The following is a 22,071-nucleotide window of genomic DNA, read 5'->3' on the forward strand; positions in this document are numbered from 1 at the left end:
AGCTGCACTAAACTGTTCCTAACATGTTTAGCTCTGGCATAAAAAGTTTGATCACATTTTATTCCTGCAGACTGCTGGAGTAAAGGTTCAGAGTGGCTGACCCAAAGCAATCATTTGCAAGCTTTGCAAATAAAGGAACTAGAGAAACTTTCCAAAGAAAGAGCAATTGTTCTGCGAGATGATTATGAATTACACAAGAGAGATTTACAGCAATGGGTTTCTGAACCTCCTGCCTCAAATCCAACAAAGTGTTTCAACGTGCTTAAGTCTCTCCCTCCTCAGGAAAGCACATAGCTGCTTAGGTTGTTGAGGACAATTGGTTGTTGAAGACAATGGGACTTACATGCATGGTTGAAGTTAAGCATGTACTCAGGAGCTTTGCTGAATAGGGAAGGATTGCTGAACTGAAGCATCCCATTGCTCATATAATGGTGTAAATCAAGAGCAACTTCAGTGAAATTGTTCTGATGTAAAAACGTGCTCAGAATAAGGCATATGGTAGGTATTTGAATATGATTCAGAAGAGGAAAATATACACCTCACTTGTAGCTGGTAGACCTAGGGGTTTTGAGAGTCCACCATAATAAAATAATATCACTAATATAATACAGGTGCACTTATCCTCCTGCTACATTTACCTTAACTGTCATCTCAGTCAGGAAGATGACCGTAAAGATGTAGTTGGAGAGCGTTAGGAAAATCCGTTCCTGTGAAAAAGAAAATAAGAGACAATATTTTATAGCCTGCTTTCCACAGCTGTACAGCTCCCTCTGCATATTTGGGTGGTTTCTAACTGTTGTCCAGCTTCTGTGCTGAAACAAGTCTTGGACTGTTTGCTCGCAAAGAGGGAAAAAATCCAAATATTTAGACAATAACACTCTGCACAGTTCAGCACTGCCAGTGCCCGGATGCGTGTCAGCACCATGGACAGGGGCAGCCGCCGGCACATGCCCCAAAGCCCCCCATTTGCCCCCAAACCTCCCCAACTTGACCCCCAAATCCCCGCCCCCCAGCAGAAACAGGGAGATCTCCCCCCCTTGGAGCATGCTTGACAAATCTCTACCTGCCCCTCACCTGCGGGAGTCATCACACAGTGCAAATATCACAGAGTTCCCAATTCTCCTACAAATTAAGTCAATATTAGAGTGGCTGTGCTGCCAGGCAAGCAGGGCCCATGGGACGCCGAAGCGCAGCTGGCATGACCTGTCACAGCTCCACCAAAGCCAGTGAAGCTCTGGGGGTTTACGCCAGCTGAGACCTGCCCCCAAAAGGTTGATTCACTGGCCCAAAGCCACAGGCTAGACCTGGGCACGAAGCCCACTAGTCTCATCTCCCCGTCCCTTGTGCTATCCACCAGACCATGCAGTCCTCACTGCCACCGCTCTGCTATAGCCACTGGTGATTACAGATGAGACCATGGACTGGTTCCCTATCTGTAGTTAGCAGAAACCTTTCTTTTTAATGATGATCATTAAATAAATTACACTTTTCCCTAATCCCTGAACAATCTCTGATTGCCTGTACTGAGAAATGGACAGCAGAAGGCGGCGGCTGGAGGAAAGATGATGCGTATGCATGTATGCATGTGCGCATACAATTGAACCAGCCCCAGTTCTGCTAATAACAATTTTGGATTTATTTCTGCCTCTCCCTACAGAGCAGTCCTGTAAGAGATGCAGATCTCTCGCTCAAAATGAGATGCAATTTAAACAAGACAAAACACCTTGGCAACTCTCTCGCTTGCCAGATCATGATTTACTGAAAGTGACTCAGGAACCACAGAGTAGCTTGTTTCCATACTGGGTCCATAATTAATTAGGTCCTAGACCTGAACTGTGATTGCCTGAGCTGTGATAGGAAACATCTCCAGCCGTTAGCTGACTGCCATACAAAAGACTGCTGTAGAGGGCTAGGCAGTACGCAGGAGAAAGAGGGTAGGGACCCGCTTGTGGAGCTGGAGATAAAACAGCAATAGCACAGAGGAAAGACTGAGGATATTACATTCTTCTCTGGCAACCGTGTGGCTATTTTGAAGGATAATCTCCCTGGCCCATGTCGCACACTCTGTGATGGGGAGCACGTGTTGGCTAGCAACAGCATCCCCTGTTCTGATAAGCCAGCTGAAACTGGGACAGGGAAAGAGAACTCGCTTGAAGCAGCAAGAAAATCCACAGTTCGGGGAAGCAAAGTACAATTATTTTAAACAACTCAAGGTAAACTAACTCGATTTCCAGATGAGAGCTCCATCAGCACAGGCAGGGCCTGCGCACTCCTGACTCCCCTGCTCCCTGCCCCACCACTCAGCATCCCCCTTCTCCTCTCTGCTGCTCCCAGACTGGGGTCCGGCTCAGCTCCAGCCCTGGATGACCCATTTGGGTTCCTTTGGTTATAACCTGATGCTGATGAACCTCACAGCAGTCCCTGTCTCCTTTCCTCTCTGTAGTCTTCCAATGCCCGGGGACACCACAGCTCATCCTCCTCCTCTCATATATAAAGTACTGGTTTTTCATGCTACAGCTCTTTGCTGTGGACTCCTCTGACTCGTGCACGTCACCCCATTCCCTCCATCTCTCTGTAACTACAGTCCCTTTTGGAGCCAGCCTTGGTGAACACTGACTCTCAGAGGACACGGCAAGGGGTTCCAAAGAAGCATTTGGGATTTCAAGGGACATTCTCAGGGTGCCCCATTTGGGGAACAGCAGGGTGATTTCCTCCTGCTAGACTGGCCGGCACAGAGTCCTGCTCTCTTCTTGCAGCTGTGAGCTGGTGCACTATGACTGCATGATAACCAAAAGAAAAAAAAATGGATTTAGGCAAGGGACCGCTGGGCAAACTGTTACAGGAAGGAGGACTACTAGGGAAAGCTTAAAATAGGCACAGAGCAGCCAAGACTCCAGTTTTAAGGTCTTACATTGAAGATCCACAAAAATGAACAGCCTGACACGCCTACATCAACAAAACAGGATTCTATACGATTGCGATATGAGCAGTCTTTTGCAATACATCAGCAAGAGCCCAGTGTATCTCTCAGCCACAATCTATGCTAAAATAAGAGCAATAGGATGATTCTGCCCCTCTCATTGATAGATGTTGGTGGTGTGAGGGTCTGGTTTAAGAAATCCTTACACAGTCTATTAAAACAAAAAGGTTCGGGGAAATGGCATTACTGTGCGTGTATCAATTCAGTTTTTCTTGTGTCACAACAAAGCTGATGCACAAAGGGGAGAGAAGAGTATGAAATGAACAGTTTCTCCCATTCCCTTCGCACCACACATACGTGCCCATAGAGAACAGATGGAAGAAATGAACATTGTGTTGAGAGAGGAAAAGTGTTTGAAGGTTTATCAGGGAAGGAAACCAAGACAGATGTCATGCTTATGTCATGTGTTAAAACCTTGATCGTACTTGCAGAAATGGGATATTCAATATATTGCAGGTCATGAGCTCTGCTCTTGTACTTTGAAAGGACTCTGGGTAGGGACCAGGAGAGTTGCTGTACCTAATTCAAAAGATAAGCAGGGGGTGTTGGCAGTTTCCCATTTAAAAGAAGAGAAAGAAAGTGAGACCAAGTGCACAGCAGTGGGGTCCAAGCCACGGGTGTTGGCTCCACAAGGAGCACAGGAAAAGGTTAACCTTGGAAACTCACAGCACTGTGAGGCTCGATTTTGGGTCGTTCCATGGCAATGGTAATGCAGTTCAGGAAAATGATCACCAAGACGATATGATCAAACATCTTGTGTGTGATGATTTTATTGCACATCATACGGAATCTGCCAAGAAAGACAAAAAAAAAAAAAAAAGAGGACACACAGACTAACTATTAATGCTTGACTGGCTGAGGAGAAACGCAGCAGCTCGACGCATGGCAGGGGAATCAAGTGCTCTGTTTGCAAAGCAGATGAGCTACAATCTCCCAATCCCCTCCCTGGCAGAGCCGCAAGCTGTGGGCAGAGTGGGGTATGAATAGAAAAGGATCCAAGCTACAGAATTAGGCCACAAATTCGAAGCCCTGGTAAGGTTCACAGGGGGCTTTGGGTCACTTGAAATGGAGCAGCTGCTTCCACAACTTGGACACGCAGCCAGGTTTGGATCTGCTCCCCTGCCTTGTCTGTAGTGCTCAGGTTTAGCTTAAGTAAAGGAAGAAATACTCCCAGCAAGCCCGTAAGGGTTGAGTACACACGGAACAAAGGGACAGAAGCTATTTATTGTGACAGATGGCTGTACACTGACCCAGGATTTATAATACTGTATTACATTTCCCAAAGTCTGTTTCTGAAAATCTCTCTAATCTTTGTATGAATGAACTCGAATGCTGTCCAGGGCCCACCAGCTCAAAGACAGGAAACCCCTGCTGAGCGTGGGTGCATGTCCAGAGGAACACGTAGGAGAGCACGGAGCCCAGATGGCCCCAGCGCGGCTGGGCTTTGGGAAGGGCAGAGCTGGGGACCTGCAGGCGATGAGAGGGTGTTTTCTGGGGGGTGTTGGGAGAGAGACGAAGGGAAGGGGGAGGACAGAGAAGTCCAGGCTGAGAGGCAAGTTTAGGACATCCAGGAGTGTCCTCTGCTGTAAGTGTACAGCCAAGGACAAATTCAGATTTCTCTGATTAATGCAGCACCTCTCCCCCTTGCTTCAAACTCTCCATGCTCTGGCGAGTGAAAAACTTGCAGAGCACTGACATCACTGATGAAGCAAACAATGAACTTGATAAAGCTGCTGTCATGCCCTGGACTATGGGTGTCTACTGGATGCTCCTGTGCCAGGGCCATGCCCTCCTGGAGCAGCTCTCTGCAGCCAGTGGCTTTTTGATGTGTGACCTCGATGTAGTGCGGAAGCCAGGACTGGGAGTTTTGTGGTCTGACAGAGAGACCCATCTGGGATAGATGGGCAGAGTGAGCCATCGCAACGAGCGCACCCGTGCCCGGCACACCACCACTGCTTGAGCACAGCTGCCTTACCTTGAATGAGGGGCAAAGATGTAGATGGACCAGGAGTCTCTCTGTTTGCAGCAGTTGGGGAGATGTGCCCGTACCCACGCCTTCATGCGGTCCCTTTTGCTCTAGGAGGAAAACGTACAACAGAAATGTAGCAGGAGGAAAACACAGAGAGAACTGTTAAAAAAAATAACCCCCCAAAACTTCCAAGTGAAGCACTTGGTGCAATTTTTCACTGAACACATATCTCCAAGTGCTCAGTAAAGCTGCAATAAAATTATCTCCCCCAAAAAAGACCCTGCTGGGCAGGGGAAGGAGCTCTGCCAGCTAGGCAAGGGCTGTGATCACAGGGTTTGGTCTAACTTCTTCCTCCACACGGTAACTGCATCTGGCACAGGGTTAGCTAAGAGGACAAATGTGAGAAATAAAACCCTTGCCCAGAGGACTGATAACCCTCTCCAATCAGCTCAGTCCCTCCTGATACTCATCAGATGCTTGCCTGAATCTTCTAAGGATTTTGGGATATTTTTGTGCGGTTTTTATTGTTTGGATTTTTTTAAATATAGAATGCTTATGTCAGAGGTTATAAAGGGAGCAGAAGGACGGATTCCTGCCACTTGCTGGGCCAAGTCCTGTGTCCATGGAAAGCTGTAGAAATCATTTGGGACCCAAGTTTTGGTCCAGGAATGCATCTACCTCTCATTCAGCATGAACAGATTAGATGGGAGATTATAAAGCCAGAAGGCAACATCGTGGCCAGCCTGACCTTCTGCATGAACACAGGCCATCCGACTCCCACAAATTAATTCCTACTTGAAGACACAGCGCATCCTCAGCCACGCATACTTCTGTTTTAGACTGTCTGCAAGGTCATTTAAGGTCAGGAGGGCAGATTGTCAAAACCTTAGCCAGCAGGACAACTGAAGACATGAAAAATCAGATGCTGAAGGGGAGCCTCATCCCAGCTGTAACAGCCTCTAGATTAGGTTTGTCACGTTCGTGTCCATAGGTCTGCGAGGTGAGGTCAGGATCTTTAATCCAATTGACATCTCAGTGCCAGCGCCTTGTGCACAGACAACCAGCAGAAGCCAGGCAAACGTCTCACCCACCACGACGGGGCTTTCCCAGCTCTTCCAAATAGAAGCACCAGAAGATAAAACCACAGACCAGTGTGTGCAATGTCATCACAATGCTTCGCAATAACAGATAAATAAAAACGAATCCTTGCTCTTTCATTACCCTTATTTCCCCACTAGCACCTGGGCTTGGATGTGCAGACACGTGGGAATGTGGCCACATGGGCCCTTTGAAGCTTTCTTCTGCAGATGTTCAGAAAAGGAGCTGTGAAGCACAGTGCAGGAATCGCTGCTCATACCCCAGGAGTGCCCAGACCCCAGGGCTGAGGCACTTTTATTTATTTTGTCCTGGAAACAGGGAGGGGAGATTCGTTCAGAGCCAAGCTGTTAGCAATTGGAGGTACTCTGGACTGTAAAAATGGGATTTGTTAGGGTAATTGAGTGGAATGGAGGAAGTGCTTTCTGTTCCTACACACACTCAGCCAGGGGTCTCATTAGCGATGGGTAATAGCTAGTGTAGTGTCCATTTTAATGAAAGCACTCGGTGACAACCTGAACCCTTCAAAAAATGAAAACCACCTTGTGAAAATAACAAGAAAAGTTTGAACAACAAAAAAAGCTAGATCTTTCTACCCCTCTCCTTCAGCTGTCTGTTCTTCCCTCCCCTTCTACACAAATACAGACCACGCCACAGCACACCAGTAAGCTTTGGCCACGTCTTGGCTGTTTTCACATCCCTTTTCCAACTCCAGGCAAAGAGTCAGAACTGATCCCTTCCCTCTAAACTGTATTTAATAGAGCATGCATCCTTGGGGTTGCGTTATCCCTTCGAGCAGCCTAGTTAGTTTAATTATCCATAGATTTAACAAAGGTAAATAAACGGATAAAAATCAGGTGTCTGCTCAAAGTTGTGGCGAGAACAGGGATTGCTACCCCAGCCTCTGGACATGGAGTAATAGCTGCAACTTGGTCCAGTTCATTTTGCGAGCTGGAAGGTTTCCAGAAGTATCTTTTATTCAAAGCAGTTCTGGTATTTATCATGGGGATTTGTAGTGAATGTAATGCGTCAGCAGCACAGAATGCTTCTTTATATTCCTTTTGTCCAATTTTAATGCCAAAGATATTTTGGGGTTTGGCTAATTGTTGCAGCTTGCAGTTCATGGGCTAGATCAGATAACAAAGGCAAAAAGTGATCTTCCATCATGTCTCTCTATTCAGCATGTTAGAGTAAGAGCAAGCACCAGGGCTTGGCTGGGGCTGGCTCAGCTGGGGCTGCAGCCTGGCTGCTCTGTACAGGGCCAAGTACCTCTGCAGAAATCTAAAGTCAAAGGAATTACTCCAGATTTCCACCAGTGGAACAGTGCGGTTCAGTTAATTTGAGCCAAATGTAAGATATTTGTGAAATAAAACTCGAGCATTTCCAGCCTAAGTCCCATCAAATGCTTTCTCCACGAGGTCCAGACACGTATCAGCTACTTACAATCAGGCTGATTGCTGCTTAAGCCTGCATTATGTTCAAAGCAATATATCAATTATGTGGTTTAAATCATATCTATTTGTTCATAAAACACACCTGGACAGGATGAATAAAGATGCAGGGGGAGAAGAAAACCAGTCTTTAATTCAGTTGCCAGTGACTTAGACAAAATCTCCGCAGGTAAGACCACCCAAACTCCCCCCGCCAGCACATGGTGTGATGCTGCCTGCTAACAGGCAGCGGTGCTGCTTTCACCCAGCAGCGTGCTAACAGGGCCCTCTGATCCCACAGCAAGGAGAGCTGCTGATAAATAGCTGCTTTTATTTTTTTTTAGGACTTTCAGATATTAATATACTTCTGAGGGCAGGATGAAAGGCAGCTGGCATTAAAAGATGACTGATGCACTCCTTGGAGTGAGGGAAAGGCTTAGATTTATAAAAGATTTATCATAACAATGGGGGGGAACTGCTGAAAAATGCTCTACAAGCGGCAACGGACCTCCAGGCAAGCTGGAAGCTGCATGGAGGCACTCAGGACCTGATTATTTAATTTTAAATATGCAGCAGGGGCAGGCTGAGAGGGTTTGGGGAGCAGCTGGACTTCACGCCACAGAAAAAAGTGCAATAGGCAACAGGGAAAGGAGCTGCGATTGCAACGTGCAATGAGGTTTTGGGGAGGAGAGACACATTTGGTTGCAGATTCAGTATTTCTGCCCTGAAAACTCAGCAATTTGGGTAGTAAAGCACCCAAAAGCATCCAAAATCCAGCAGATATGAACATCAAAGACCTCGTAGCAGATCCCTGATCTCAGTCACGGCCATGTGAACCCAACCAGGCAGCAGATCGCTCACTCTGTGAAGTTTCTCCTTGCCTGCATTCATGCAATGAAGCACAGATTTCAGCCCCCTGATTTTATACTTTTGGGGAGAAGAGCTATCAGGGGCCTGATTCTGGCCCCTCAGAAGGATGTAAATTCAGAATAAACTCATTGAAGGCAGCAGAACGGCACTAATATAATGTGAGCCTGGGAGATCCAAACGAAGCCTTTTCACTTCCTTTTATTTCTGCGCAGAGGCAATCAAAACCAGCCAGCAAGGAAAGATGTGAAGCTTTGTTGCAGAAGGGCATATTTAGGATTACTTTGATCTGAATAACAGTTGAGTTCTTTTCTTCTTTTGTTGGTGGGGGAGTTTTGAATTTTATTTTTTCCATTTAAAAAATAATTACTTTTTTCCTGACTTTGTCAAGGCTAATTTAGGGGCAAAGCATCACCCCAAACGTCAGGAGGGAATCACAAAGGGAAGCTCCACAACCTGGGGGCTCATTTCGCTAATCTAAGCAATATTTTCCGATCCATCTGGTTTAGCGATTTGCCGTGAAGACATATTTCGGAACACGGGGAAAGGCGCCAGCCAGCTGTGGATGTCCCAGTTGTGGCTATACCAGGGGCTAGGGCACAATTTATTTACCCTATTCTTTCCCTAGGCATTTGCTTCTGACCACTCCATGGGAGAGGACTGAGGGACCTTTGGTCTAACCCTACATGGCCAGACCTCAGCACACAGAAGATGACATTTGGTTTACACTAGAAGCAGCTGCCATAATAAAGATTTAAAACATGCATCTTATTCAACAGCCTATCGTCAGCACTGGCTGGGGCTGCAGGGCCAGGTGGGACAGGAGAGGAAGGACATGTCCCATCACACAATGTTCAGCACAAGGGGGCTGCTGGCTTCTGATCTGGCAGGGGGAAAGGAAGGGACCTGAGGGATGTTTGGATCAGGCGAGCTGGAAAAAGCAGCAGATGTTGGAGCATGAAAAAAAAATTCCCTAGCTAGCAATACAGAGCATGGTCTCTTGATCACTTTTAATAGTGCTTTTTCCAAAAATAATTACTGCTCCTTTTCTTAAAAATTCAATTTATTTTATGGAGGTTAAAAACCAGGTTAAGACAATCAGTAAAAATCCCAGGCTGAGGATCCATGCTGGAGATGTAATGGGATAATGGCTTTTTTTAAAGGCGATTCACAGCTGAGTGACTCCATTCTGCCAGTACTAACTCTCCTCCTGTTCCTTCTCTGGAGTCAGTGCTGCCTTTCGTATCCCTTCACATGCTCCAAGTTCCATTTTCATTCAACAAAGTCAGTAAAATACAGTAAAATCACGTCCACAAGCTGCAGCTTTCCTGTTCTCAGTACCGCCTCAGTACCATCATGTGGCGCTACCCAAAACCCATTCACTTCACCAACAGAAACAGTTACCCCCTGGGGATGACACATAAGACCATCTCATTTTTAAGCCCAAGAACAAGGTAAAGTGAAACAAAGAGGTAACCTGGGAAGAGCAGGAAACACCCTAAAACTGTCCCTCCCAGGGACATCCTGACCCACACATAACAGCCAGGACTGTGGGCATCCTGCTGCCCAGCTCAAGCCCCTCTCTGCCAGCCACGCAAAAAACCTTGAAAAGCAGCCAAATTCCTCTTATTCCCTAAGATACAAACATCCACGGGGAAAAAGACCCAGGGACCCTCATTCCTTCCCTGCGCTTACAGACCTTTTAGTCAATATTTCCTAAATAGCACTTTTCAGGCCTGGGGAAGAGAGATGCTTATTGGCCTAATGCCTCTTCATTGCAATTAATGCAAAGCCTTTGAAATTACCATCGTCTCTACAGGACTAACGCTGCCATGGGAATGGGGGACCAAACCCTGCCCTTTCGTTGCCTGTTGGTGTCAATAGAAATTTGCTGCTGTGCATGGGGGCAGAAAGCTGAATAATGGTTGGAGAGCAGGGAAAGTTACTTGTTTTTTAAAATAAAGAAAGGAAAAAATAAACCCAGAAAAGCATATATTTCCAAGAGGTAGCTTTTGCTCTGCACCTTGTAGTGGAACCTGGGGAGTTCTGCCCTGATCTCTTCATCTGATACTGCACTGAAATACTTAATATGATGCAACCCCATTTCTGATGGCATCCACAGCCCAGAGACCTTCTGGTGCTCTTCGGGGTGACTCTCAGTCTAGTCTGGTGGTGATGGTGAGACCTGGTCCCTGCAATAGGCCATCACTTTGCACCCATTCATGCACTCCTGAGACAGCTACAAGCATCACTTTAACAAGGGAAAAAACCCCAAAACAAGCACTTGGCATTTCCTTACCATGTTGCCTTCATCATCGCAGTCATCGCAGTCCTGTTGAGGGTCATCAAGGTGGAGCTGGTGCAGCAGCAGACCCGGAGAGGTCTTGCCATTGCAGTCTTGGTGCTCGGAGGTGGAGGTTCGGCTGCTGTGCATGCTGCTGGTCCGGTACAGGGAAGGCACCTGCAGGGTATCCTGGAGGTCAAAGGAGCCTTTTGTTTCCAGCGACTCCATGCGATGAGGCAAAGAGCCGTTGAAGCTGCCGGCCCGGCTGGAGCGCTCCTCATCTGAGCTCTCCCCTTCCTCTGAGCTCTCCTTTCCCTCCCCGGAAAGGAGAGACCTGCGCTCGCCACTCTGGCCCCGACGCTTGAGGCTGGGGGCCCGGCCGATGCTGTTCCAGCTGGAGCGGCGGCTGTTCCAGCTGCTGCTGGCACGCCAGGGGCTGTGTGGGGAGCTGCGGGCGCTGGGCTGCGGGAAGGACAGGGAGAGCATCAGCCCCGTGCCACCCACCCCATGCTGGGCTGCTGCTGCGCCAGCTGGGGTGGACGGATGGACAGACAGCCCCGCAAGCCCAACAGACAGGCGCTGAGCAGGAGGAGGTGACACGAGTACCGGGGACTTGAGCTCATAGGCGGTGGGGTCCACGGAGACACCGCTGGCCTGGCGGGACTCATAGCCCTGCGCTGCATCTCCAAACATGGCACTCTTGGGCATGGGCATCGGCGTGGCAGCGGTGTGTATGATCAGTGGTGGGGTCAGGCTCTTCTTCAGCTCCGGGTGGTCACTCAGGGCCATTACTGGAAGACACAAGTGGGTTTTAGGTGTCACACCTCAAGGGGCACGTCTAAACCTGCTCTCGGGCAGGCAAAGCAACTGCACAGAGATGGGCCTCCTCCAAGCACCAGGAGGAGGGGGGCCAAAAAGCCCTTCTGGAGAGCTGAGAGCCTGTCCTTCTGCCTGGCAGAGGAGCAGGGAGACATAAATCAGGAGTGGGATCAGGTGCCAATGGGATCAGGTGCCAACAAGAGAGGAGAGCAGATGCAGACCGTCATCTGCTGCACCTCAACCTTCCAACCAACACGTGCCAGCTCCAAATTTGGGAACTTCCTTGCCCATGCTGGGGCTCCCTCCATCCTCCTTCCTCCACTTGTGCCCCTGCAGAGACCCCAAAAGCCCAGACCTCAGGCTCAGAAGGGAGATTACGGCCTGAATGCCATCCGGTCTGTCTCTGTCTGCATCCCATGATCCTGCCACACACCTGCTGGCCTTGGTCAAGCCTGCCACAGTTTGGATGGACTATGCCGTTCTCCCTGGGAGGACTCTTCCCTTTGGAACACATTGTTTTCACAGAAAACCGAGGTTTCTGCAGAAGGGCCTGTCCTCCCAGGGTTGTTACTCACAGGCTGGATTTGACAAGTTCTTCTTTAGTCCTCCCTCCTCTTCCAGGCTGCGGTGAAAGAGATCCGCCTCGGAATCAGACTTGGAAGCATCACCCTGGAGCAAAACAGAGGGCTTCAGCAAGGGGGGTGACAGGCCATGGTGCACGGACACCCCTTTGAAACGGATTCCCATCTCCAACACCACAGCTATGGATCCACTGAATTTCGTACCACGATGCAACATCACCTTTCACAAAATGACGCATGCATATATTTATACCACAGACTAATTAACCTCCTACCAGGAAGACAGACTGCCTCTGGCTCCAAATGTGGTCCCAGAAAGGGATCAGAAAAAAACCCTATTGCTTAATTTTTGCTGCTGGAATTGCACACTAGGCAAATATTCAGGAAGGACAGATATCTGATGAGCAATTTTGGGACAAAAATTGACCCTACTCATCTCTCTTAATTTATACACTATGGCTTAAAACTCCCTGTGTGTCGCTCTTTCTAGTGGTGCTTTGATGAAGCAATCCAGGACTCAGAAGGGGCACAAGGGACCCCGACTTTCCAACGCAACTAATGGGCACATGTCAATAGACGCCTCACCAGCGCAGAGAGTATCCAGGTGGCAGAACCTGATAACGACTGCCATGGGTGGTCATTCCCCTCCCAGCTGTGAGACATAACAGAAGCAGAAGCTTGGTGATTTATGCCGTATCATCTGGGGGATTTAAATTCCACTGTTTCATTTCGAACACTGGGGTTTGAACGAGAGCTGCCCGCTTTGGGATGGGCCTGTCCTCAGGAGGAGAAAGAAGAGGTTTACCATTGCTTGCAGCGTGGTGCCTGGGCTCTCGCTTGGTCTTGCGGCATGGACCCGATTAGGGACGTCCCTGGGCGCCCCACTGATTCTGTCCATTGGCACTGCAGAAAGGCGCTTAGGGTGTGGTATAGTCAGGATACACCCGACGGGCAATGGTGCTCTCCAGAACAATACCCATCCAAAAGAGGAGGATTCGCGGCCGAAACCACTGCTCTGGCAAAGGGCACCAAACCCCGTTATGATGTCCACTGGGAGGGAGGAGAGGTGGGAAGGGAAGGAGGATGCTGGGATGAGAGAAGCCAAGCAGACCCTCACTTCAGCTGGGAGAGACCAGGAGCCCCAGAAAACCCCACCAAGGCTAAGCTGTGCCCCCAGGAGCCCTGGCCAGCACTGCGGAGGTTTGGTGCTTGGGTACCTGTTGGTTGTAAAAACCCAGAGCGGCCCCAGCGTGGGACTGGAGGAGGAGATGGCATCCAACATAAGGTCCAGTGCCCTGCGCCTCTTTGTTAGGCAAAACCCCAGAGGAATGAGCCCTAATACTCCCCCATGGGGTCACTAAACAGTTAAGGGTTTTTTTTCCAGGGCAGACTGGACACTCTCAGACACATGTTTTTGAGACAAAAGAGAGTGTGATGTGAAGTGTTGGCTCAAAACTTCCCCTCCTGAGGATCCAGGACTTCTGTGCTATTCAGGGAAGCTCACCCTGCAGGATGCCGACTGGAAAGGTCAGGAATGCACCTTGCAAGGGGGAGCAGTAAAGTCAGGCTGGCCTGAACTTTGCTGGAGTCAAAAACATGTCTCCGTATGAACAGGGGCTCCAGCTGGCTTCAGGTACGCTCCCTGCGGAGGCTCCCAGCTAAGCCCATCAGTAGGCCTGCCAGGAATTACTCATTCTCCCTAACAGGTTATTAAAAAGCAATAAATAATGGGAAGAATTTTATGTGATTTGTATTATTGGAGTGCTCTTTAACAGTCCAAAAGAAAGTTTTAGGGTGCACAATGAGATGTGTGCCAAGATGGAAAAGCAGAGCTACGTTGGGACTTCCCACCCCCCTTCCAAGCACCAAACCCCACATCTGGAGGGCAGAAAGCATCCCCTCTGAAACACCACGTGCCAGACTCAGTACGGTGCAGGCAAGCATCTCGCAGCTGGGGCTGCTGCCCGTTACCTGTTCTTGCACTCCCAGTTTGCCTTTCTGGATAGAAAAGGGGTTATGAGAGAACAGGGAGTTAAAAACCTTTTGGGAAATGAGGGTACATCAAGATGGACCAGATGGTACAATGGCTAAAGCAGCCTGTACCGAAGGGGAGTGACACACTGGGATACAACGGGAAAGGGCTTTTGTGCTGAGGAAAAAGCCAGACTTCTCAGAAAGGACAGAAAGGGGAGTGGTAAAGATAAAGATGAGGTTGGCAGAAGAGTAAGGTTTGGGGTGTACTGCACTTCGGAGATCCACAGCTTCCTCAAACCTGAATGGGACCATTTCACATCCTGACCCACGCTGTAATGCAGCATCTCTCCAGCAATCCCAGCATCCTGGCCAGCCTTTCTGGGACACACCACAGCGCAGATGCCACCGTCCTACCCTGTCCTGCTGAGCACGGGGCTCTCCCACACACGTGTCCACGAACAGGCTTGATTCCAGGTCCCTTCACTCTCGAGCACCCTCCTCCACCTGTGTGATGGAGGGAGTGCTTGGCAGGCATGCCCAGCAGCCACCATCACCACCCACATCCCTGGGAAGGTCCCCGGGATGTGGCCGTGCTGTGGAGGGGCTGTGACAGCCCCAGGGGGAGCCTTGCACAGAGTAGGCGTCCAGAAAGGGGTCGGTGAGAGCTGGGGCTGGAGCCGCATGAGCAGCCCCAAAGCACCCACCTTAATTTACCTGGTTCCCCCAGAGAAGGAAGGGACTTAAAATCAAGGCTAACTCAACAATGAGGACGACAAAAAGGAAAGAAAAAACAAAAACACCCCCAAAACACCCAAACAAACCCCAAAAGAATGACAGCTACTACAATGAGAACAGCACCATGGTGTGTGACCAGGCACCACGAGAGAGACAACCATGGCGGGTGGTGGGATGTGCTGTGTACGTACCCCCGACGAGTCGACAGGCAGCTGAATACAGCTTAACTGCCCACTCGCGTCTTCTCGCTTGGAGATCTCCTGAAGGAGAAATGGGGGGAGGGAGGGGGGAGGAAGGGGAAGGGGGGGTTCAATTTTCACACTTTCAACAGCAGGACTGAATGGGGAATCAAAAAACACACGAGAAAAGGAAGGGAAGGAGAGAGAAGGGGGAGAAGGGCAGTGTGCAGCCGCAATGGAGAGCCAGGCTGGGGCACCCACTCCACTTGGCGCAGGGAAGGGGTGGAAGATCTCAGATGGAGCTAAGCCCTTCAAGGGGACCAGCCTTCCCTTTAAATTAAGTGTTTCAAACAGAACTTGCTTCAGCTCTTAAGTAATAATTGTGCTAATGAAACACCAGCTAATTATTGAAAACATGATTATTTTGTGGGGTTTTTTTGCAGCTGCATAATAGGATCTTTATTTATTATGCCTTCATTAAGCAGTAATGGAGGCTTTTAATGAATGTTTGATTAACACAATATCAGTCCTCTTACAGCTAGGTGAAATACCTAATTTAAGAAAAAACAGCTGAATCTGCTGTGAGTTCAGATCCCTCCTCATCCCCACTAGCTGAGACACCCGTTTAAATCAGCGGGGTGCCCAAACATGGCAGGGGTCTGTGGGCATTGGGGCACAGCCCCATCCTGGGTGGCTTTGCCACAAGAGCGGCCCCAGCATCTCTTCACAGCACCAGAAGTCAGTCTTTCCCTACCTACTTGAAAAGCACACATCATTTTTCACCTTGTTATGTTTCCCCCTCCTCAGGGGTGGCTCTCCCAATGCTCCTTGGCATGTTTGGGCAGCCCACAGGGCTGCGGGAGGTTACACACCAGGGCAGGAGGGCACAGCTTGTCCCACCGGCTTAATTTCATGCCTCCAGGGCAATGGATCTTTCCTCCAGTTGCTGCATGGGATGCAAAACTCATCCCACTCCAGGCTGGGATGAAGAGTTTAAGAAAAACTGATCACCTTTGGGATCTGGATCTCTGCACAACGGCATCTTGCTAGTGGTGTAACGGACACTTAATTTAAAGTCTTTGGTCGTAACAGAGAGAAACATGGAAAAGCCATCGAAAGAGAAAACATGGAAACACTTTCCCTTCACAAGGAAAATCCCACTGAAACTGATAGGAATGCAAAAGTAAGGGATGCAAGAAAGACACCATCCAAAAACCCTACTGCAGGAGAAGGGACTGTGCCCTCGGATTGAAGCTCAGAAGAAGTCAAAGTCCATATTTCTCCAAGGATGCTACATCCAGAGAGCGGGTAATGTCCTGCAGAGGAAAGGATGGAAGGGCTGGAGGACCTGGGGTTTCAGGGAGGGAGAGGGACACAAAGGAGGGGAAGGAACAAGCCAATGAGTGAGGACAGCTGGGGACAAGGGGACATGAAACCAGGAGGATTACCAATGGAAGAACAGACTTTGGAGATAATATTATTAGGAACTCCCTTGAGAAGGGAGCTTTATGCCTGACAAAGAGGAGTCATTGCTTGCTTCAGAGAGAAGTCCCCAGGGCAGGGACCCAAGAGGTCAGGCAGCAATTTCAAATTAGCAGCTCGATCAAACAGAGTCCCCTGCTCACCTTCCCTGCACCAACGCCAGGCTCGAGTTAAATCGGAGAACTCGCGGACAAAAATAACCACGTTGCAGAAAGTCCTGTGTGCGCCTCTTGCAAGAGAAGCAGGTTACCAAGTGAAAAAGAAGGAAAAAAAAAAAAAGAGAAGAAACAAAAAAGAAACTCAACCCTGCAAAATATATTGCTCCGTATTTAAAGTTTGGAACGGGTCCTTTTTGTTTCTCAACTGCTTATATACATCTGCTGCCTAGCAACTGGGGCTGCAAAGCCATGCACTAAAATTAACGAGGTGCTTGCAGATTGAGGAAAGGCACTCAAGGACCAGCGAGATAAAGCCAGGAGCCCTGGGATTGTGTTTCAGCCCAGAAATCTGAAGGAGAATGGAAAAAAAAAAAAAAACAACCAACTCAGAAGAAGGGTCAAGTGCAATCACAGGAGGGAGACGCTGGGATTTGTTTACAGCGAGAGATGATCTCTCTATTAATTCTGCTTAAGAGAGGATCCTTTGTGTGCTGGATAGCAAAAACCAGAACAAGATCTTTTGCAAAACTACATGCCAGCAAAGCTGCATAGACAAAAACCAGCAAGGCTAGACCTGGTTCCCGACCTCCAGCAGACATTTGCTCCCCATCTGCTGCGGGAAACTTGGGTTGAGTGAAGGGATCTCTTGATCCTGTTGCAATTTACTGGAAGAACGTGGAGAACTCAGAATAACAATGACGTGGAAGGAAGATTATTGTTAAAATGCCATCATCAAAGCCTGAGATATAAAATAGCACTGTAATCAGGGTCACAAATTATAGAAATCTGGTGCGAGTTCATTGAAATCATGGTTGGGCAGAATTGGCCAGAGAGGATTTGACCTTTGGAGGCTGTGCTAGATCCTGGTCCCTGCACTCACCTCTCAATACCTGTGCAAGCATCACTGGCTTCAGGCTGTCTCAGTCCTTTCCTGAATCAGAAGTTACTCCCTGATTTACACCGCACTTAAAGCACATTTGCAGCTTACACAGAAATCCTGGAGCTGACTTGGACCAGGCTGGTGCTGCCCCTGCAGAGGAGAAGCAGGGGAAGGCAATGGGGCAACCCTGCTGCAAAAACCAGCTGAAAGCAAATTTGGGGGGGTCGCTGCAGGCGGTCTGGGGGGCCGCCGCAGGCTGTTTCCCTGACTTCAAGGAATACGTACCCTCAAGGACATGGTTACTGGGATAAAATCACAGCGTATTAAGCCAGGGCATGAATTTGCAGGGAGTTACACCATGGTGCCAGCTGGCCGCAAAGCGAGCGCGGGGTAAATCGCTGCCCAGGGAAACAGGCACGTGGCGCAGCTGGGTGTGCGGGAGCGGGAGCAAGCCGGCGGGCGAGCACGGGGATGCTCTAGCATGAAAAACTGGGCTGAGCCAGGGACTGAGTCAAGGACCAGAGGTGTCAGCCTCCCTCGAGGACCAGGGGTTGGAAAAGGGGCTACTGCATTCAAAGGCTGCATCCTTTTTTCTAAGAAGCAGGTGCAGCAGGTGATCTCCCACTTCGGTGACCTTCAGAGAATCAATTTGCTAGACTGAACAAAGATTTGGTTTCGAAGGCGTCACCACAAGCAGACAAGGAGCTTTTTACCTCTTCTCACTCAGGCAAGGGAACATTGTGCTATTTGGGAGAACCTGGCAGTGACCTTCCCTTTGGCTGAATGGTGGGGGAGGTTTGCAGACAAGAACAGCTACAACAAGTCAAAAAGAAAAGCACCAACACAGAGAGAGACGATACAAAAAAATAAAAAAATATTTCTTCTTGCTATCTCCTGGTACAACTCCATCAATTTAACTCTAAACTGTGCTCAAGAAATAAAAACAGTTCTGTGCATAGCTGTTCATAGGTTGGTAGGATATTATGATACATAAGCAACAAATCTTAAATAATATTTAGTCATCCCAGAATGCTTACAAAAAAAATCAGAGATAGCGTGTAAAAGCACAGCCTGTACAAGCAGATCCCAGTGAGCAGTTTTATGTTATATTTACCTCTCCAACCCACTGGGTGGGATGTAAAGGTCCCCTCCCCTTACTGACATTCTTGGACAGTCGGACAATTTTGGCAAAGAGCAGGTGGGCATCGCAGGTCCCTCATGCTGGGGACTAGGTGACATGCTCACTTGCTCTGAGTTGGACAGTTGGGAAGACAGTAGGATAAAAAAAAGATTGAGTTCAAACCTAAGTACCCCCCTGCCCTTCCATGAAAGCCTCCAGCAATCCAGGATGTCTTGTGGAAGTTCCCAGCCGGAGGAAACAGATGGCAGAGACCAGAAATCATGTACTTTAAAATGTGCAGAGCATTGCAGGGCTGGATGCAGGAAGAGCTCCATGAACGCATACCATCAAAAAAGATAATCATGTCACTAATCTCTTACCAGCCTGAGTAAGTTTTCAGGAGGGGCTTTTAATCTGGCTGACAAACACGGTGAGAACTGTTTCAAAGACACTGTCATAGCAGCGATCCCATCCGCAGTGCCTGACTCACCGCTGAATTCCCACTCCTGCATTAATGCTAACAATGCTTTTCATTTAAGCCCTTCGTTTAGAGGGCTTGCTGTATTAAATCACACTGTGGCTAAGAAAAAGAAAGGGAAAAAAATAAATAAGAAAGAAACCCTAATTTTTCGCCCACTTTTTTCATATATCTTGTAAACATATTGCTGTCCATCTCAGAAATCAAATTCCAGGATCTGGAGGCCCTGAAACTTTAGAAGTAATCAAAGGCACAAGCCTGAGGACATTACCTCTGTCTGGAAACCCTCTACCAGGATGGCCACCAGCAGGTTAAAGAGAACGTAATTCCCAAACGTCATGAGAGCAATGAAGTAGAGAGCAGCCCAGGAGGAGGTCGATGCCATGCCATTGTAGAGGACCTTGTTCCAGTCTTCCTGGGTCAAAATCTGCAGAGGAAGGGTATCAGGAAAATGGAGATACTGGAGGGTTGTGTGCTGTTTTCCCTGAGCCTGGCTGCGTATCTGTGCTCTGGATGGGCCAAATGAGAATCCCACTTTTGGGGTATCCACCATAACTATAACCATGGGAGGATAAATCTGACCCAAGCCATTTTTTGAGCCAGAGAAGAGACAGCACCAAAGTGACTGTGACTCTGATGCTGCCGGTAAGGACCCTGCCCAAACTGCCCCAACTCCCACCCACACCAAGGGACATGTTCAGCCATAACAAAGTGCAACGTCGCGTGGGTCAGATCTTTCCTTTGGTCAGCCAGAACAGCTAAAAGTCTTCCACAAATACAGAGGTTACACAGCTCAGAGCTGCTAGAGCAAAAAAATACACGTATCAATTATGGGCTTAAAATGGATTATGTTCTTTGTCAAGATATCACTGCAAATGGTCCTGATCTCCTCCTCTCCATCTCCAACCTCTACCCTTACTTTCACCCACCCAGCCCACACCCTGCAAATGCAAGAGCCTGCTACCTCAGCAGCCCCTCCTCATTAGCTTTCTGATTTATTCTGTAACAGTCTGAAAACCCCTGTGTTCCTGCACTTGTGGTTTGGGGTCCTCTCCCTTCCACGAGAAGGAGCTTCACTAATCTCTGTGAGATGCTTTGGAAAAAGTCCCTGAAGCCCCAAAATGCACCGGAGTTGTGTCGTTTTTCATTTTGTACCTGGAAAACGGTGACGATGGCCCAGAGCAAGGAGTCGAAGTTCTTCCTGTCAGGCAGCGTGTCGCCATCTCGCTCCGAAGCAAACTTACAGCCAAAGAGGTGCATCCCCAGGATGCTGCACAGGAGGGAAAGCAGGGGCTCGATAAGAGGCCCACACTACAAAGCAGTAATGATAACAGCAGGGCTGACTGTCCTCTGATTTCACCTGGGCAATTATTTTTATTTTTTTAAAAAGATGAATCATTCTTTCACTGAAAAATACGCCTCAAGATCACGCAAACCAATTGTGAATTTGGGTCAAATCTGTCAAAAAGTTCCAACTAAAAAGTATGCCCGCTCCTTATTTTTCTTCTGCTTTGTTTTTTTTAAGTCAAAACATTTTGTTTAGAAAATGTTGAAACACAATGTTTTGACTTTCTGTTTTGCAATGGCACATTTTCAGCAAAATATGCTTAAATTGAATTAGGATGACAAAAAGGGTTTCTGTGAAATGCCTGAATGAGACATATCAGGGGACCTCAAACAGCTTTTTCAATTTTGACAAGAAAACAGAATACCTTTCATTTTAGATTGATATTAAAAGAATAATTTGTTTTCCCCTGGTCTCGGCCAGTAACCTGAATAATGAAATTATTTACAGCTCTGAGCACCACGGCTGCAAATGGTGGTTTTGGAGTGAAATGTCTCACTGGGAGAAGGGACGTTATTCCATGGGAGAGACTGGCTTCCTTCAGCCTTCCCAGTGCCTGGATTGCTGGAATACCAGAGTTGGCTGTTACAAGGAGACAGACTCTTCTCAAAATCTAGACCAAAATCCAAAAATCTGGGGCTATGCTAAGCCTATTTCTAACATTTCCACTTCTCAGAAGAGGCCATGCAAGAGCACAAGCACCACCGTGGCTGACTTTATTTTAGGAACATCACCCTCTCCTTGGCAATATTTTTAGCACCAGGCTTTCTGCTAATCAGTAAGTAATGGGACCACTGTCTTGGGGCGATGTCAAGGAATCATCCAGCTGAAACATTTTCCTTGTAAATCATCTTGCAAAGATAGATGTCTCGTTTGGTCAGAGTTAAGAGAATTTAGTCAGGGCAGCAAACCACCGCCAGCGCCAGCCAACGATGCTGTTCCTAGGACCATTCAGCTCAGCCATGTCCTGGTATGGACTCTTACATCTCCTCACCTTGCCATGGGATCCCACCTAAAAACCCAGAGCAACCTCAGGATGAGAAATCAGAAGCGCTCACCTAAAGATGAAGATGAAGAGCATCAGCAACATACAGAATGTGGCCACGTTGTCCATGGTCTTCATGAGGACTACAAGCTGGCGCTGGAGGGCTGGCATGAAGCGGACCAGCTTCAAGACTCGCATGAGTCGAAAGGTCCGCAGGACCGAGAGCCCCCCACCTTGCTGGCCCACTATCTCCCACACGCTGAGGGAGAAAAACGTCATTGCAGTATGAGAAGACAAAGATTAACACAAAGGCATGGAGGAGAGGAAGCAAAGGGAGGGTGAAATTCAGAGAGAAGAGGGTTGGAAAGTGGGCAGAGATGCACTGCCAATGCCCCCAGTGAGCTGGACTCCATCCAGGCTTGCAAAGAGCAGAGCCCCAGTAGAGTGTCAAAAACACGCCTGCAAATCAGTGGCTGCAGCTGCAGGGGCAATTACAGCCTTTGCACATGCCAAAAAAACAGAGAGCTACTTAATCGGGCACTGGTTGTACCATTTGGATCCTAGACTTTCCCAGGACATTGGGACTGATAGCTTTCTGCTTGGGCCTCTCTCTATAATGGCCATAAAATAACCCCAAGATATATATTAGCAACCGTGTCCAAGTGCATTAATTTACAGCAGAGAAGTGTAAAGTGTTACAGGAAGGTATT

At 48.3% G+C, this 22,071-nt stretch overlaps 1 protein-coding gene across 13 annotated transcripts in view; it reads right to left on the reverse strand.

Annotated features, from left to right (window-relative positions):
• CACNA1G (calcium voltage-gated channel subunit alpha1 G) overlaps positions 1 to 22,071 on the reverse strand; it is a 149,859-nt gene that overhangs the window by 47,557 nt on the left and 80,231 nt on the right. For 8 of the 13 annotated variants that reach the window (XM_074847032.1, XM_074847033.1, XM_074847040.1 and 5 more), the window contains exons 12-21: positions 21,435 to 21,620; positions 20,187 to 20,301; positions 19,303 to 19,458; positions 13,997 to 14,023; positions 12,020 to 12,113; positions 11,232 to 11,416; positions 10,641 to 11,087; positions 4,956 to 5,056; positions 3,647 to 3,770; positions 639 to 707 (exon numbers count right to left, since the gene is read on the reverse strand). In XM_074847032.1, coding sequence (XP_074703133.1) covers positions 639 to 707; positions 3,647 to 3,770; positions 4,956 to 5,056; positions 10,641 to 11,087; positions 11,232 to 11,416; positions 12,020 to 12,113; positions 13,997 to 14,023; positions 19,303 to 19,458; positions 20,187 to 20,301; positions 21,435 to 21,620 — 1,504 coding nt within the window. Of the gene's footprint in view, positions 1 to 638; positions 708 to 3,646; positions 3,771 to 4,955; positions 5,057 to 10,640; positions 11,088 to 11,231; positions 11,417 to 12,019; positions 12,114 to 13,996; positions 14,024 to 14,925; positions 14,995 to 19,302; positions 19,459 to 20,186; positions 20,302 to 21,434; positions 21,621 to 22,071 lie in introns of all 13 variants that reach the window. The other 5 variants (XM_074847034.1, XM_074847039.1, XM_074847031.1 and 2 more) reach the window with 2 other exon arrangements.

This window comes from Strix aluco, chromosome 21 (genome assembly GCF_031877795.1).
Source record: "Strix aluco isolate bStrAlu1 chromosome 21, bStrAlu1.hap1, whole genome shotgun sequence".
Taxonomy (NCBI): Eukaryota; Metazoa; Chordata; class Aves; order Strigiformes; family Strigidae; genus Strix; species Strix aluco.